The sequence below is a fragment of the Podarcis bocagei genome, assembly GCF_964188305.1.
Source record: "Podarcis bocagei genome assembly, chromosome: 1".
NCBI classification, from domain to species: Eukaryota; Metazoa; Chordata; class Lepidosauria; order Squamata; family Lacertidae; genus Podarcis; species Podarcis bocagei.
The window spans coordinates 87,208,592-87,226,932 of record NC_138125.1 but is presented as its reverse complement, the minus strand read 5'-3'; the positions used below and the strand labels follow the sequence as shown (position 1 = coordinate 87,226,932).

Genomic DNA, 18,341 nt, shown 5'->3' with positions numbered 1-18,341 from the left:
ACCACGTAGTAGTTATTGTATACTGCTAATCGGCTGTTGTAATACAAAAAATGTTAATACTTCATACAGTGGGTATAGAACAGCAGAGCAACGTTGCACACAAAATCCAACATACTGAGATACCTGCTAATACCAAGGTTACAGGTTTGAATGATCCTGGTATGAGTGCATATTCCTGCATTGCAGGGGGCTAGACGAGATGGTTTTCCCAGTAGTGATGTATGGAAGTGATTGCCGAAGAATTGATGCTTTTGAATTATGATGCTGGAGGAGACTCTTGAGGGTCCCATGAACTGCAAGAAGATCAAACCTATCCATTCTTAAGGAAATCAGTCCTGAGTGCTTACTGGAAGGACAGATCGTGAAGCTGAGGCTCCAAGACTTTTGCCACCTCATGAGAAGATAAAACTCCCTGGAAAAGACCCTGATGTTGGGAAAGATGGAGGGCACAAGGAGAAGGGGACGACAAAGGACGAGATGGTTGGACAGTGTTCGTGAAGCTACCAACATGAGTTTGACCAAACTGCGGGAGGCAGTGGAAGACAGGAGTGCCTGGCGTGCTCTGGTCCATGGGGTCACAAAGAGTCGGACAGGACTGAATGACTAAACAACAACAGACTAGATGGTCCATGGGGTCCCTTCCAACTCTGATTCTATTATTCTATGCTGGGCTAAATGTAAAAAGAAATGCCATATCCTGTTTCTGCTCTAGGTCACGAATACTCCCTTTCTTAATTACAGAAAATCTAAAGGAAGAAGCCTTTCTCCCCATTCCCCAACATCTGTTTTCCTTCCTATTGGTTTGCTAATCCAGAATTCAATGCTTAACACCCTTGAAGACCATTTTTGACAGCTTAGGGAGCTGTGTGTTGTGACAGGTTAGTGTGTTGGCTGCAGCATGTAGGTGTGTCACATGAACGCTCCCCATGCTCTTCCCGAGGCTGGAAAGGGGTTCATTTATGTCTAAAAACTGTGCCACCAACATGAAAAGTTTGGAAAGCTCTGCCCTAGTAATTGCACTTCACATTGCATCTTTACAATGCAATCCTATATGCTCCATTGAGTTCAATGGAAATGACTTCCAGGTACGTGTGCCTAGGCTTTGTCAATTTCCTCAGGATAGCTAGATTGCAAATAAAAGGGTGGTGATTAAATTATGAGTGTCTGAGTGATTACAAAAATCATGGGAAGTGAGTGAACTAAAGACATAATTATGTAAGAATTTTGCATATTTACATTTTACATACTATAGTAGGATTGTGTATAAAATTGATCTTTTTATTTTTGTATATCCACACACGGCTGATATTTTCACTAGATAGATGGATAGATATAATTCAAATACATTGTTGTGCACTTTTTAAAGTAAATAAGGGTCCTTCTGAGAAGGCTTTGCTAAACATGTGTGACCTTTGGAGAACACCCCCCACCTACATTGCATCATTTGCAGCCTTTGTTCTTTTTCTGATTTTGTCCTGGTCCTCGTTTGTCCTAGATGGCTGCTGGCCATGAATTTCCCATTTCTCCAGCTTCAGTTTTTTCTGCTTTGTTATTTACAGTCTCCTTCACCTTAACTAGGATGTTAGGGATGTGTGTTTTTTAATAATTAACCAATAAATAAATAAAAATACACGTTTGACAGGGACGGGATAACTGTTTCCAAGCTAGGTTGAACCATTTTCCCTGTGGGCTCAGAAAATGTGAGAATGAATCATTTGTCTGTTGCATGAGAACAATCTGGCAGAGGACTCTCCGCCTTCTCACTTCACCCCCAACCGCCTCTGATGACTGTGTAGGAGACTGACAAGAGGACTCTAGCCCTTTCCATTGTACCTGGCAGGTAAGAGGCCCTGCTGAAGAGAATATTTCCTTTCCCTTTTGCAAGGTCCCCAGAACTGGATCCAGAAACATCCTCATATCATTTTGCAGACGCTAAGTGCCCAATTAAGGAGGAGATGGGAGGACTACAGAGCTCCACACACCACAATTAGGTATTTTGGTGTTTTTAGTTCAGATCTAAGCTGCCTTTATAGCACTGACAGCTGCTGCTTCTCCTGCTAGGTTTTAATATGATAAGTTATACTTTTGCTTTTTGATATATTCAACAAGGTTGATTTCTGCATATCTGGGTCTTGCTTCGCCATTACAAAGAAATCTGATTGTGCCAAGGGTCCACACTGGAGCTAGAATCTTTTATTGACTGGTGTAGGGTTGTCAGACACACAGGACAAGCACCTTGTACCTTTAACAGCTGAGTAAGAGAGAATTGGGACAGATGCTGTTTGTTATGGAGAGATAAGCAGAAGACGCATTGGCTGATGCACACATGCCCCAACCATGTGCAAATAGTAAAGGCCTAGGACCCTAGCTCTAAGGGCATTCCAAGTCCTGTTCTTGGCACTTGGGAAACACTGAACACGGCCGTCGATGCTAGCGCACCTGCAGAGATGTTATTTCTGCATGAATGTTGTGTGACAGATGCCAGTGTAAATTAGCATGAAAGGCAATCGATGAAAGACTTGAATTCTGAAATTTCTCCAGAGTGATCTGGTGCTTCCTTCCTCCACTTAATACTATACTGTCCTCCTTTCTTCTGTTCAAGAGCACTTGAGGGGGGGAAAGATGCCATTTGATTTACTCTCTATTTCAAAAGCAGGAAAGTTGGCTGCAGGGTGCTACCAGCAGAGCATAGGTGTGTTGCAGAAAGGTGGGTTAATACAGAAGCAGGGGCGTAGGAAGGGGGTGCGGTCCGCCCCATGTGTCATCCCTGAGGGGGTGACAAAATGGCACACGGTGGGGGGCAGCACTTACTGCGGGGCCTGGCCTGCAGTGCGCCTGAGCCACACGTTTCTCCTGGGAGTGACACAGTGGCTCGGGAGCCCACACTGCCTGAAACAGCAGCATGGGGCTTGTGGCTGCCAGGCAGACTCCGTGGGCAGCATGCCGGCCAACCCCCTGGGCGGATTGCTGTGGCACCCCCGCCACTCCCGGTGCCGGAGCCGCTAGCTACGCCCCTGCATTGAAGTAGCTCCAGGTGATTCTCTCAAACAAATGAAGGGGAAGGCCTCAGGAAAAAGCTAGCTTGTCAGATGATGTCCCAAGATGACATAGTTATTTTGCCTTGGACTTTGAATTCATCAGGAACTCCTGACTTTGTTGAGACAGAACCCTGTTACTGATCAAGCTGTTACTAACCTTGAATGCACTTACTCCAAAACTTCTTGTAGGGCATTGAATCACTCTCTTCAATTTCCAAGTACCCAGGTGAGTCCACCTTTAAGATTGGGGTGTGAAAGGAGGCACAGCAGTGCCATTTTGTACAGCTCATTGTGTTCTATGGCATTTACCCAGTCATATGACCCAAGTAAATCTGAGACTGGCAAAGTTCTACATCCCAGCATCATTAAAATGTGTGTTGCTTTTTCTGCCATGGCAGATTTTTGCTGAAAGGGAAGTACAAGGGAAGGTTACATCCTTTCACCCCAAGCACCATTGGTCTTTGTCTTCATTTCTGGAGCATCTGCGGGCCCAGCCTACTCTGAGGATGCTGGTGTTAGTCAACAAGGATGATCTTCGAGTGCTGAAGAAAGAGCTGAGGAGCTGCTTCCCCGAATCTCTAAAGGTGAGATGGCATCCTCCTCTGCTCTTTGCCAGGCAGATGCAGAACCTCTGCTTGGGCAATGAATCCAACTCAAAGCTTAATGTGAACACCACCAGGAGCCCAGTCTGTGATAGATACCTCTTCAATCCAAGAATCTGAGGGAAGGGAGTAGTGGTTTATTTCTTATCCTTTAGAGCTGGAAATGCCAGGGGATCAAGGAACTGTACTCTGGGCACAAGGGCTTTCCAGAAAATGGCAGATAAGGTTGGGCTGGCAGTGTCATGACTCACTGTTGGCTTCATGGATCAACTGACCACTGACAAGGTTAACAGCAAGGCTGGCCACAAAACTGACAGGCGACATTTGAAAGAAACCAGGAACACATAGAATCATAGAATCATAGAATCATAGAGTTGGAAGAGACCACAAGGGCCATCGAGTCCAACCCCCTGCCAAGCAGGAAACACCATCAGAGCACTCCTGACATATGGTTGTCAAGCCTCTGCTTAAAGACCTCCAAAGTAGGAGACTCCACCACACTCCTTGGCAGCAAATTCCACTGTCGAACAGCTCTTACTGTCAGGAAGTTCTTCCTAATGTTTAGGTGGAATCTTCTTTCTTGTAGTTTGGATCCATTGCTCCGTGTCCGCTTCTCTGGAGCAGCAGAAAACAACCTTTCTCCCTCCTCTATGTGACATCCTTTTATATATTTGAACATGGCTATCATATCACCCCTTAACCTCCTCTTCTCCAGGCTAAACATGCCCAGCTCCCTTAGCCGTTCCTCATAAGGCATCGTTTCCAGGCCTTTGACCATTTTGGTTGCCCTCCTCTGGACACGTTCCAGTTTGTCAGTGTCCTTCTTGAATTGTGGTGCCCAGAACTGGACACAGTACTCCAGGTGTGGTCTGACCAGAGCAGAATACAGTGGCACTATTACTTCCCTTGATCTAGATGCTATACTCCTATTGATGCAGCCCAGGATTGCATTGGCTTTTTTAGCTGCCGTGTCACACTGTTGGCTCATGTCAAGTTTGTGGTCAACCAAGACTCCTAGATCCTTTTCACATGTACTGCTCTCAAGCCAGGTGTCACCCATCTTGTATTTGTGCCTCTCATTTTTTTTGCCCAAGTGCAATACTTTACATTTCTCCCTGTTAAAATTCATCTTGTTTGTTTTTGCCCAGTTCTCTAATCTGTCAAGGTCGTTTTGAAGTGTGATCCTGTCCTCTGGGGTGTTAGCCACCCCTCCCAGTTTGGTGTCATCTGCAAATTTGATCAGGATGCCCTTGAGTCCATCATCCAAGTCGTTGATAAAGATGTTAAATAAGACCGGGCCCAAGACAGAACCCTGTGGCACCCCACTAGTCACTCTTCTCCAGGATGAAGAGGAACCATTGATGAGCACCCTTTGGGTTCGGTCAGTCAGCCAGTTACAAATCCACTGAGTGGTAGCAGAGTCAAGACCGCATTTTACCAGCTTCTTTACAAGAATATCATGGGGCACCTTGTCAAATGCCTTGCTGAAATCAAGATAGGCTATATCCACTGAGTTCCCTTCATCTACCAGGCTTGTAATTCTGTCAAAAAATGAGATCAGGTTAGTCTGACATGACTTATTTTTCAGAAATCCATGCTGACTATCGGTGATCACAGCATTCCTTTCTAGGTGCTCACAGACTGTTTGCTTAATGATCTGCTCCAGAATCTTCCCTGCTATTGATGTCAGACTGACTGGGCGGTAATTATTTGGGTCCTCTCTTTTCCCCTTTTTGAAAATAGGGACAACATTTGCCCTCCTCCAGTCTGCCGGGACTTCGCCTGTTCTCCAGGATTTCTCGAAGATGACTGCCAGTGGTTCTGAGATCACATCTGCCAGTTCTTTTAATACTCTTGGATGCAGTTCATCTGGCCCTGGAGACTTGAATACATCTAAACTAGCCAAATATTCTTGTACTGTCTCCTTAGTTATTCTGGGCTGTGTTTCCTTTGCTGAATCATTTGCTCCAAATTCTTCAGGTCGGGCATTGTTTTCTTTATCGGAGAAGACTGAGGCAAAGAAGGCATTGAGGAGTTCAGCCCTTTCTGTGTCCCCTGTTTGCATTTCACCATCTTCTCCTCTGAGTGACCCCACTGTTTCTTTGTTCTTCCTTTTGCTACGAACATACCCATAAAAGCCTTTTTTGTTGCTTTTAACCTCTCTAGCAAGCCTGAGTTCATTCTGTGCTTTAGCTTTTCTGACTTTGTGTCTACACGTTCTGGCTATTTGTTTGAATTCCTCTTTGGTGGTTTCCCCCTTTTCCATTTTTTGTACACATCCTTTTTTAATCTTAATTCAGTTAAAAGTTCTTTAGATAGCCACCCTGGCTTCTTTAGGCACCTTCCATGTTTCCGTCTCATTGGTATTGCCTGACGTTGTGCTTTTACTATCTCCCTCTTAACAAACTCCCAGCCATCATGAACTCCCTTTCCTTTTAGTATTGCTGTCCATGGGATCTCACCCAGCACTTCCCTAAGTTTTATGAAGTCGGCTTTCTTAAAGTCAAGAAATTGAGTCCTAGTATGCTTGGCTGCTCCTTTCCGCTGTATAGTAAACTTCAGAAGAGCATGATCACTCGCGCCTAATGATCCTTCCACTTCTACCCCACTAACCAGGTCATCAACATTGGTTAGGACCAGATCTAAAATGGCTGTTCCTCTTGTTGCTTCTCCCACTTTCTGGACAATGAAGTTGTCTGCAAGGCCAGTGAGGAATCTGTTTGACCTTATGCTCTTGGCTGAGTTTGACGTCCAACAAATATCCGGGTAATTGAAGTCCCCCATTACTACTATCTCCCTTCCTTTTGCATGCTTGGCCATCTGTTCCAGGAAGGCATCATCTATGTCCTCCGTTTGGCTTGGGGATCTATAGTAAACTCCCACAATGAGGTCTCTGTTATTCTTCTCTCCCTTAATTTTGACCCAAATGCTCTCACATTGGCTTTGAGGTTCTAAATCTTGGATCTCTTCACAGGTATACACATCCCTGACATATAACGCCACTCCTCCTCCTTTCTTGTCTGGTCTGTTTCTCTGAAATAGATTGTATCCCCCCATTATTACATTCCAATCGTGGGACTTATCCCACCAGGTTTCAGTGATGCCTATTATGTCATATTTAGTTTGCTGTACCAAGAGCTCAAGCTCATCTTGTTTATTTCCCATGCTTTGCGCATTAGTGTACAGACATTGAAGTCCATTAATCATTCCCCCGTGTCTCTTATTTAAGGATTTTTTCCTCCCACCACTAGGTCCGTGTGCTGTTTGCTCCATTTGGTCTATGACATTTGGATGATCATCTTCATTAATTGATAGACTCCTACCTTCAGGAGCACTGTCTCCCTCCCCCACATTAGTCAGTTTAAAGCCCTCCTGATGAGGTTTCTGAGATTTTTGGCAAAAACATTCCTCCCAACCGTTGTGAGGTGCAGCCCATCACTTGCCAGAAGTCCATCTTCAAGAAACTGCAGTCCGTGATCTAAGAATCCAAACCGTTCCTGTTTACACCATTTGCGAAGCCAGCTGTTCACTTCCACTATTTTCCCCTCTCTCCCTGGGCCACGTCGTTCAACTGGGAGGACAGACGAGATGACAATTTGTGCATTTAGTTGCTTCAATTTCCTGCCGAGAGCCTCGTAGTCTCTTTTGATCTTCTGGAGGCTATTGCTTGCAGTGTCATTGGTTCCCACATGAACCAAGAGGAAGGGGTATTTGTCAGTGGGTTTTATGATTCCTTGCAGTCGTTCAGTTACATCTTGGATCTTAGCCCCGGGGAGACAGCACACTTCCCGAGACATCTTGTCAGGCCCACAGATCACTGCTTCTGTTCCCCTCAGTAGGGAATCCCCTATCACCACTACACGCCTCCTCTTGGGTTTGGTCGGGGTTCTTCCGTGAGCTGTCCGTTCCAAGGTCGCCTGCACATTCCCTGAGGACTGACTTTGCTGCTCGTCTTCATATACCTGATCGACTGTAATGAGGGAGAGATCCTCAAATGGAGTCTGCTCTTCGTCTTCCATGCTAGGGGAGAGGACCTCAAAGCGATTGTGTATTTCTAAACAATCAGAGTGAACCCTGGGCCTCCTACTTCTTTGAGTCACGTTTCTCCATATATCTGGCTCCTGTGTTGATGAACTAGCCTCCTTCTCAGGGGAGTCCCCTGTCTCCTCCTTGGTGGGGACGGTGTGCTCTGTTGCTTCCAAGAAGAGCTCCAGCTCTCTAATTCTTTGGAGCGTAGCTACACGTTCCTCCAGTTGCTGGACTTTGTCTTTTAAAAGGGCAATCAACATGCAATTGCTGCAGGTGAAGCTGCCTGCAACCTTTGGCAAGATGGCAAACATTGCGCAGGAATCGCAGGCGACTGCAGCTGTTCCCTCCCCTTCCATCTTGAGATCGTGTTGTTGGGGGTGGCTACAGAGGTCCTCCATCATAAAAAGCTTGAAGACAGGACAAATAACTTCGCCCACACACACACACACAAAAAAAACCTAGGTCTCCCCCAACAAACGTTTGAGACTAGCTCCCCTAAATCTAAAAGATGGATATAACTGCGCGCGCCGCTAGGCGCGCGCCGCTGCCCTACAAACTCTGATAAGCTCCTCCCACAGCTAATCCCCTGCCTCAACAGAAACCCTGCCCCCTCTGACCTTTACACAGGGAAAAGAGCTAATCAGCCACAAGAAACACACACACACCAGAAAACCCTTTTTGCTCCTTCTTCAACTGCTGCCCTACAAACTCTGATAAGCTCCTCCCACAGCTAATCCCCTGCCTCAACAGAAACCCTGCCCCCTCTGACCTTTACACAGGGAAAAGAGCTAATCAGCCACAAGAAACACACACACACCAGAAAACCCTTTTTGCTCCTTCTTCAACTGCTGCCCTACAAACTCTGATAAGCTCCTCCCACAGCTAATCCCCTGCCTCAACAGAAACCCTGCCCCCTCTGACCTTTACACAGGGAAAAGAGCTAATCAGCCACAAGAAACACACACACACCAGAAAACCCTTTTTGCTCCTTCTTCAACTGCTGCCCTACAAACTCTGATAAGCTCCTCCCACAGCTAATCCCCTGCCTCAACAGAAACCCTGCCCCCTCTGACCTTTACACAGGGAAAAGAGCTAATCAGCCACAAGAAACACACACACACCAGAAAACCCTTTTTGCTCCTTCTTCAACTGCTGCCCTACAAACTCTGATAAGCTCCTCCCACAGCTAATCCCCTGCCTCAACAGAAACCCTGCCCCCTCTGACCTTTACACAGGGAAAAGAGCTAATCAGCCACAAGAAACACACACACACCAGAAAACCCTTTTTGCTCCTTCTTCAACTGCTGCCCTACAAACTCTGATAAGCTCCTCCCACAGCTAATCCCCTGCCTCAACAGAAACCCTGCCCCCTCTGACCTTTACACAGGGAAAAGAGCTAATCAGCCACAAGAAACACACACACACCAGAAAACCCTTTTTGCTCCTTCTTCAACTGCTGCCCTACAAACTCTGATAAGCTCCTCCCACAGCTAATCCCCTGCCTCAACAGAAACCCTGCCCCCTCTGACCTTTACACAGGGAAAAGAGCTAATCAGCCACAAGAAACACACACACACCAGAAAACCCTTTTTGCTCCTTCTTCAACTGCTGCCCTACAAACTCTGATAAGCTCCTCCCACAGCTAATCCCCTGCCTCAACAGAAACCCTGCCCCCTCTGACCTTTACACAGGGAAAAGAGCTAATCAGCCACAAGAAACACACACACACCAGAAAACCCTTTTTGCTCCTTCTTCAACTGCTGCCCTACAAACTCTGATAAGCTCCTCCCACAGCTAATCCCCTGCCTCAACAGAAACCCTGCCCCCTCTGACCTTTACACAGGGAAAAGAGCTAATCAGCCACAAGAAACACACACACACCCGAAAACCCTTTTTGCTCCTTCTTCAACTGCTGCCCTACAAACTCTGATAAGCTCCTCCCACAGCTAATCCCCTGCCTCAACAGAAACCCTGCCCCCTCTGACCTTTACACAGGGAAAAGAGCTAATCAGCCACAAGAAACACACACACACCAGAAAACCCTTTTTGCTCCTTCTTCAACTGCTGCCCTACAAACTCTGATAAGCTCCTCCCACAGCTAATCCCCTGCCTCAACAGAAACCCTGCCCCCTCTGACCTTTACACAGGGAAAAGAGCTAATCAGCCACAAGAAACACACACACACCAGAAAACCCTTTTTGCTCCTTCTTCAACTGCTGCCCTACAAACTCTGATAAGCTCCTCCCACAGCTAATCCCCTGCCTCAACAGAAACCCTGCCCCCTCTGACCTTTACACAGGGAAAAGAGCTAATCAGCCACAAGAAACACACACACACCAGAAAACCCTTTTTGCTCCTTCTTCAACTGCTGCCCTACAAACTCTGATAAGCTCCTCCCACAGCTAATCCCCTGCCTCAACAGAAACCCTGCCCCCTCTGACCTTTACACAGGGAAAAGAGCTAATCAGCCACAAGAAACACACACACACCAGAAAACCCTTTTTGCTCCTTCTTCAACTGCTGCCCTACAAACTCTGATAAGCTCCTCCCACAGCTAATCCCCTGCCTCAACAGAAACCCTGCCCCCTCTGACCTTTACACAGGGAAAAGAGCTAATCAGCCACAAGAAACACACACACACCAGAAAACCCTTTTTGCTCCTTCTTCAACTGCTGCCCTACAAACTCTGATAAGCTCCTCCCACAGCTAATCCCCTGCCTCAACAGAAACCCTGCCCCCTCTGACCTTTACACAGGGAAAAGAGCTAATCAGCCACAAGAAACACACACACACCAGAAAACCCTTTTTGCTCCTTCTTCAACTGCTGCCCTACAAACTCTGATAAGCTCCTCCCACAGCTAATCCCCTGCCTCAACAGAAACCCTGCCCCCTCTGACCTTTACACAGGGAAAAGAGCTAATCAGCCACAAGAAACACACACACACCAGAAAACCCTTTTTGCTCCTTCTTCAACTGCTGCCCTACAAACTCTGATAAGCTCCTCCCACAGCTAATCCCCTGCCTCAACAGAAACCCTGCCCCCTCTGACCTTTACACAGGGAAAAGAGCTAATCAGCCACAAGAAACACACACACACCAGAAAACCCTTTTTGCTCCTTCTTCAACTGCTGCCCTACAAACTCTGATAAGCTCCTCCCACAGCTAATCCCCTGCCTCAACAGAAACCCTGCCCCCTCTGACCTTTACACAGGGAAAAGAGCTAATCAGCCACAAGAAACACACACACACCCGAAAACCCTTTTTGCTCCTTCTTCAACTGCTGCCCTACAAACTCTGATAAGCTCCTCCCACAGCTAATCCCCTGCCTCAACAGAAACCCTGCCCCCTCTGACCTTTACACAGGGAAAAGAGCTAATCAGCCACAAGAAACACACACACACCAGAAAACCCTTTTTGCTCCTTCTTCAACTGCTGCCCTACAAACTCTGATAAGCTCCTCCCACAGCTAATCCCCTGCCTCAACAGAAACCCTGCCCCCTCTGACCTTTACACAGGGAAAAGAGCTAATCAGCCACAAGAAACACACACACACCAGAAAACCCTTTTTGCTCCTTCTTCAACTGCTGCCCTACAAACTCTGATAAGCTCCTCCCACAGCTAATCCCCTGCCTCAACAGAAACCCTGCCCCCTCTGACCTTTACACAGGGAAAAGAGCTAATCAGCCACAAGAAACACACACACACCAGAAAACCCTTTTTGCTCCTTCTTCAACTGCTGCCCTACAAACTCTGATAAGCTCCTCCCACAGCTAATCCCCTGCCTCAACAGAAACCCTGCCCCCTCTGACCTTTACACAGGGAAAAGAGCTAATCAGCCACAAGAAACACACACACACCAGAAAACCCTTTTTGCTCCTTCTTCAACTGCTGCCCTACAAACTCTGATAAGCTCCTCCCACAGCTAATCCCCTGCCTCAACAGAAACCCTGCCCCCTCTGACCTTTACACAGGGAAAAGAGCTAATCAGCCACAAGAAACACACACACACAAGAAAACCCTTTTTGCTCCTTCTTCAACTGCTGCCCTACAAACTCTGATAAGCTCCTCCCACAGCTAATCCCCTGCCTCAACAGAAACCCTGCCCCCTCTGACCTTTACACAGGGAAAAGAGCTAATCAGCCACAAGAAACACACACACACCAGAAAACCCTTTTTGCTCCTTCTTCAACTGCTGCCCTACAAACTCTGATAAGCTCCTCCCACAGCTAATCCCCTGCCTCAACAGAAACCCTGCCCCCTCTGACCTTTACACAGGGAAAAGAGCTAATCAGCCACAAGAAACACACACACACAAGAAAACCCTTTTTGCTCCTTCTTCAACTGCTGCCCTACAAACTCTGATAAGCTCCTCCCACAGCTAATCCCCTGCCTCAACAGAAACCCTGCCCCCTCTGACCTTTACACAGGGAAAAGAGCTAATCAGCCACAAGAAACACACACACACCAGAAAACCCTTTTTGCTCCTTCTTCAACTGCTGCCCTACAAACTCTGATAAGCTCCTCCCACAGCTAATCCCCTGCCTCAACAGAAACCCTGCCCCCTCTGACCTTTACACAGAGAAAACAGCTAATCAGCCACAAGAAACACACACACACAAGAAAACCCTTTTTGCTCCTTCTTCAACTGCTGCCCTACAAACTCTGATAAGCTCCTCCCACAGCTAATCCCCTGCCTCAACAGAAACCCTGCCCCCTCTGACCTTTACACAGGGAAAAGAGCTAATCAGCCACAAGAAACACACACACACCAGAAAACCCTTTTTGCTCCTTCTTCAACTGCTGCCCTACAAACTCTGATAAGCTCCTCCCACAGCTAATCCCCTGCCTCAACAGAAACCCTGCCCCCTCTGACCTTTACACAGGGAAAAGAGCTAATCAGCCACAAGAAACACACACACACCAGAAAACCCTTTTTGCTCCTTCTTCAACTGCTGCCCTACAAACTCTGAATTCTTTTAATGCTGCTGTTTCTGTTACGTCAAGATAGCTGACCCTGCCGTGCCTCCTCCCTCTTGTCCCACCAGGTCCATGGGGCTGTGCTGAACGTGTGTCACGGCAACGCTTTCCATCAGGAGATACTGGTAGATTCCTGGCCCAGCTTCCAGGTGGTCATTGCACGGCTCCAGAGAGAGGTACTGCTGTGATGGGACATCCAAGAGAGGGATGTTTGTCTTGGTTCTGTGAGTAGCATCAGCAAAGGGCTTGAATTGTGAGGACGAAGAAAGCACTACCAGTGGGAACAGAGAAGGTAGAGGCAGGCAAAGCCATAATCCCCTGCCCAGTCTGGCAGAAAGTGAAGCAATTAGCAATAATGTTGCATGTTAGCCTTAATCTCAATTTAGTGCTATAGCTTGATAACTTGTACTTATGCTCTCATAGTGTAGCGGTGTTGTGCACTGTTGCTGGAGCAGCAACATGTCTGCCCCATTATTTTTAAAGGGGGATGATGCACATGTTTACCCAAGGGAGAGTACAGCCACATACAAAGAGTCATAGTGGGGAAGATGGGATTGGGAGATGGAGCATTGGTGCAGGAAATTCTCTGTTGCCAGGGTGCCAACAACACCCCAACAGGTGCCTAACTCCTTTGCACAAGTACTTTCCACAACGCACTCATAAATGAGGTACGAGCTGGGGCATATTTTCCTGGCAGTGAAATACTGTCAGCTGAATGCTAGGGAAATGCTGTTCTCTACATCAGACATGCTAGTGGGGGGGGGTGTCATTTGGGCCCCCTAAAACAGAAAAACTGCACATATTTTGCATAGTAACATTTAATTGGTTTAAAGCAAGGGTGGCAAACACCCAACCCAGAGGCCTGATCAGATCAAAGACCTCCCCGATATTGGAAGCAGGAGCAAAAAGAGGGGAGAAATTAAAAAATGATGAGATTGATCAACTGAGGCTGGAGGCAAATTGCACCTCCATCATCTGAAGAGGGGCGTTTGCCACTGATCAATGAGCAATCGAATGTGTGCTTTCTGTGGTTGCCTATGTCTTGCAGAGGGTTTGCTATGATTTAAAAAAAAAAAAACTTATCCACCCATTTTAAAGCTTCTTAAGCCTGCTCTTTAGACGAAGACTCCTAGGTGGGCTAGTGTGTGCAAAGGAATGACCTCTTCCCATCTTTCCTGCTTGTTTTTGCCTAGAAAGTGCCTTCAGAAATGAACTATTTTACCCAATCTTGTGCAGTTTTCTATAAGGACCTAGATGCCTATGAGAAATTGGTGAAAGATTCTGATGCCATTGATTGGAAACAAGAATTCTTACTTCAGGGTAAGACACCTGAACACCCAAAGTTCTGTGCATGTGCCAGTGCTACCAATTTAGAATTCTTAAAAAAGGAATATTGTATGCACAAGTTTTAAGAGTGTGTGTGTACTTTTCTAAACTGTTTCAGCATTGGCATATGCATTTAGAGAAGTGTTATTGTTACCTGTTCTGCATCTGTGGAAGAAAATCTTAGTTTTGGTGCTGCTGAAATCCTCTTCGCTAGTCAGAGCAAGGTTTACTTGAGGTGATCACCGTTTTACCTTTCCCATAATCATATAGAGTTGTGGTCTATGTTTCTGCGACTTCTGCCCCTCTCCTCTGAGCACCTCAATAATCCCCTCACCATTTTCCACACCCAGGTCTGCAGGATGGTGTGTATCAGACATCTCAAAACCTAGCAGCTGCCAAGCATTTCTCCGCAAAGCTGGTGACTCGGACCCAGGTTTTTGTTGTGCAGAAACCCTTGAATTTGTCTTCTTCCACACCCACGTATGTCACGCTCTATGACTCAGGGGTTGCAGGTAGCAAGCAATACAAGGAAGGCAGGAGACATTTGCCAGTGCACTAGTAATTTAGAGCATGGTGCCCACTCACTGGAGACCTCTAACAGGGGGAAATATGTGCAAGAGGAAATAAACTCAAAGCCAAGAGGTGACTCTTATGCTAGGCAGAGTTATCTTTTCAGGAAGAAAGGACAAGGACCTTGGCAGTTGTAACAGCAGAAAGACTCCTCAATGTTTCTGATTTTTTTCCATAATTCAAATAAGAGATGATCCCTGTTTTTTACCCAGGTACTCTGCACATGCCCAAGGACACAAGCAAGGTGATTAGGAGCAAGCACAAACAATGGCTGGCTAGTAAGCCAATGTTTGTGGATCTCTGTAAATCATATTTGTAGGCTTTCCAAAAGGCAGATACTTAGTAATGTTTATCAGGGCCACTGGATAAGTCCTTTGTAAAATGGGAAGGGGAGGACAGGACATTCAACTGGGCAGGCGGTGAGGTTAGAATGTAACATCACTGTTGATAAATATTACAATAAAGGATTGTGCTTTCATAGGGTTAATATTCCTGAAACATTTCACCTGTAGAGTGGGATCAACTTACCAAAAGCATAGCTGTAGTTTATACTACTATGAATCCACTGGGCTAATAGCAGCTACACAATGTAATGAGCTCCTCTGTACTAAACCTTTGCTGGCACTAAATCAGGCTTCCTCAAACTTGGCCCTCCAGATGTTTTTGGCCTACAACTCCCATGATCCCTAGCTAGCAGGACCAGTGGTCAGGGATGATGGGAATTGTAGTCTCAAAACATCTGAAGGACCAAGTTTGAGGAAGCCTGTACTAAATATTCAAGATTTAACTCTGTTGCAGCAAGTACAGCAACAAACAACATTGGTAGCATTTAATAGTCTCCTAACAATGCCACTCATCATTCCCCCTTAATTAATTTTGGGAAAATGTAGCCCAAGTAAGGAAGTCAGCATAAAAACTGGGTCCCTCGCTAATAACGGTAGGGAATAAATTTAATAAATAATACACTAGCTAGGGCCTCCCATCCTCCATGACTAGAGATCAAACAAGCACCACCATGTGCTCGTAGATCTAGGAAAGCCACAGAGGGCTCAGTTACACCTTTTGTCATGTTAACCTTCAGGTGGTTGCAGGGCATCCCAGCTCCATCTGCAGACTTCAAGCTTGACACTTGGGTGCTGGAGCTGGCTGGTTCATCGTGCCTTAAGTGTTACTTCTGAAGGTAGGCCTTACCTTTCTTTCCTTCTTCAGGTCAGGATCAGAGCTGAAACTCTCATCCCTCAACACCACTCATGCTGCCCTGCTGAATGAGACCTGGAGTGTAGGCGGCAATGAGCAGAGTCTCTGCTATCTGACTCGGCTAATCGACTGCTTCCCTAGTAGTTGCCTTCTGGATGCTGGAGGATGTCCTATCTCTTGGGTCCTGCTGGATCAATTTGGGTGCCTGACCCATGCTTACACCATGCCAGCACACCGTGGCAAAGGCTACATTCAGCTGGTGATAGCAGCACTAGGCAGGAAGCTACAAAGCCTCAATTACCCAGTCTATGGTGATGTCCTGGAAAACAACACATCAATGCAGAGAGCCCTACAATGCCTTGAAGCCAACTTTACTAGTTGCTTTCTGTCCTACGACCTGCATACACCCATTTCTCTGCTGTGACAGGCTATTCAAAAGCTCTGTCATTAAAAAATAAACCAGTGGTAGCAGAAAGAGATGGTTTAAATGAGAAAATTCCTATATATATACATTTTAAGTTGTATGAAGTTTCAAGAACTAGGTTCAGATTTAATAATCTGGACACAAGCACATTGGCCCCACAGTTAACATCTAAGCTGAATCAATACCTTTCCAGCTAAAACCGATTAGATCCAGACCTCAAACAAATAGCCAGCAGATGAAGGATAGATTTGATTTTCACCGATTCCATCTGTGCTCCCGGAAGAGTTGCATCCCAGGGTTGCTGGGCCACCAGAGGAAGTCTGAGAACTTTTGACAGGTTTGAAGCCTCCAGTTGGCTGACCTAGCAGTACTGCTCCCTGTTTATACCCTGACAAAACATTTATGTAGACCTCTTGTAGAGGCTCAGTAAAGTAATAGAAATGATAATGTCTGTAAACAGAACCTTAAATGAAGTATTGGGAGAAGCTATGTGCAATCGCTGCAGATAACTGTTAAGGCATGTGCTATACAATATTTGACTTTAACACCAGAAAATTCCAATTAAATTATATCACATTTGTAAAATGCACACTGTTTGGCCTGAGTACCAGCAGAAGATACATAGGGCCAGAGTCAACGAACTGGTCCCCCATCAGAAGAAGCCCACACAGGAGGTCTGCTAGCACAATAGGGCTTTCTCCTCGTGCCATGTGCCCCCTGAAATTGGCTCATAGGGTGGGAGGTGTTGAGAGAACCCCAAGAACAGCATGTGGTGGGAGGAGAGGAGAGATTGGTCTGTCTGGCAAGCAGAAAGAGTGACAGAAGAGTGTGAAGCTCAATTCTTCCCATAGCTTCTAGTATTCAACGCAAGAGTGCACTTCCAGCAGTATACCACAAGGGCTACTGTTGGGAGCCCATTTCTCATACCTGTTCATCATTGCTGAATGACAGCTTCAAATAACAACTCAAACTTTACTGATACCAAGGAATAAAATAGCTACATATGAGCAAGTACAAAGTATTATCTGGGGCATTAAAAAACCCCCACAAACCCACCCAACAACCCTGTAATAATGCATTTAGCTGTTCTAGGAGCCAAGAAGAAGAGGTCCTACCTAAGCTTGGGGGAAGACACACATTGTCTGGTACAATGTTAATAGTTTACTGGAAAATTGCACAGGTGTGTGTGCATACTCTTAGTACTTGTGGACAATTCTCTGCATCATCTTCACTCCTATCCTCTTTATCCATTTAGACAAGATGTTTCTTACTCCAGATCCAAAAACATCTGAAGGGCACAACTCCCATCCACCCCAGCTAGCATGACTAATAATCAGTGATGATGTGAGTTGTAGTCCAAAATATCTGGTGGGTACCATATTGATGAAGGCCAATTTAGGCTCTTAGAAATGTAAGTATCTTACCTGTACTACTGGCCCCACCAGCATAGTGGATATGCAGCTGCTTTTGCATTTCATGACATTATGTTCACCTATGTTCATCACCCTAATTCATATTCATTATTATCTATTTGGTCACATACTAGTGCAGTTCGATCCATTCATCCTCCAAGAAATGGCGGCCTTGCTCCAATCCACAAACCAACAAGCCCCTAAATGTCATCTAGAGTGAGTGTAAGATGAGAGCTAAGAAAGAAGAAAAATGTGGCTGGAAACCCCCTTTTATAGTTTGCAAATGAGTGTACAAAACACCCCTGTCTAAAAGCTACATCTTTAGGCAGTAGACAAATATGGCAAACTGCCACCTCCGTCCCTCACAAACCCAGCATTTCTTTTTGGAGATGGTAATGTGACGTGAGTAGCAGCAACTGTGCTTTTTTTGTGAAATCATGGAAGGTCCAAGAGCGAGAAGCACAGATCGTACAGGAATGAGGACAGGGAGCTAACCTCACCCTCTTCTGCCTTAGCTGGCTGGTTTGTACGAGAACAAAAGCCTACAGGAATTATGCCTTCTGGTTACACTGTCTACAACTTTATTAACAAAGAATGCTAATAGAGACTTTCCTAATAGCATACTGAGTTAACACGTCACATTCCGCACTGCCAGTGGTTTCACGGTCATGCTTTCAAAGAGCAATTTTGCTAGGCACAGAGACATAAGAACTCACCTCTTCTAGAGCCTCTTATGGCCAATAGACTGCATTTGACACATTTCAAT

The 18,341-nt window shown here is 46.0% G+C and overlaps 1 protein-coding gene across 8 annotated transcripts; it reads left to right on the top strand.

Annotated features, from left to right (window-relative positions):
- Positions 1–41: 41 nt before the first annotated feature.
- On the top strand, positions 42–16,752 carry LOC308573413 (glycine N-acyltransferase-like protein 3). Of its 8 annotated transcripts, none has more exons than XM_081170295.1 (6): positions 42–144; positions 1,886–3,622; positions 12,715–12,822; positions 13,840–13,966; positions 14,323–14,452; positions 15,752–16,752. In XM_081170295.1, the coding sequence occupies exons 2-6, from the start codon at positions 3,356–3,358 to the stop codon at positions 16,161–16,163; spliced, it is 1,044 nt and encodes a 347-aa protein (XP_081026421.1). In that variant the 5' UTR covers positions 42–144; positions 1,886–3,355; the 3' UTR covers positions 16,164–16,752. The 8 variants fall into 8 exon arrangements, with proteins under 8 accessions (XP_081026421.1, XP_081026420.1, XP_081026422.1 ...); XM_081170294.1 differs by having other exon boundaries at positions 48–137; positions 742–3,622; XM_081170296.1 differs by having other exon boundaries at positions 90–137.
- Positions 16,753–18,341: the final 1,589 nt, after the last annotated feature.

What these genes read in the sequence shown, in the direction of transcription:
- LOC308573413 (XM_081170295.1), top strand. Translation starts at nt 3,356, where the DNA reads ATGACCCAAGTAAATCTGAGACTGGCAAAGTTCTACATCCCAGCATCA. An exon ending in ACAAGAATTCTTACTTCAGG is followed by an intron (nt 13,967 to 14,322) that starts GTAAGACACCTG and finishes TTCCACACCCAG; the next exon opens with GTCTGCAGGATGGTGTGTAT. An exon ending in TTGTCTTCTTCCACACCCAC is followed by an intron (nt 14,453 to 15,751) that starts GTATGTCACGCT and finishes TTCCTTCTTCAG; the next exon opens with GTCAGGATCAGAGCTGAAAC.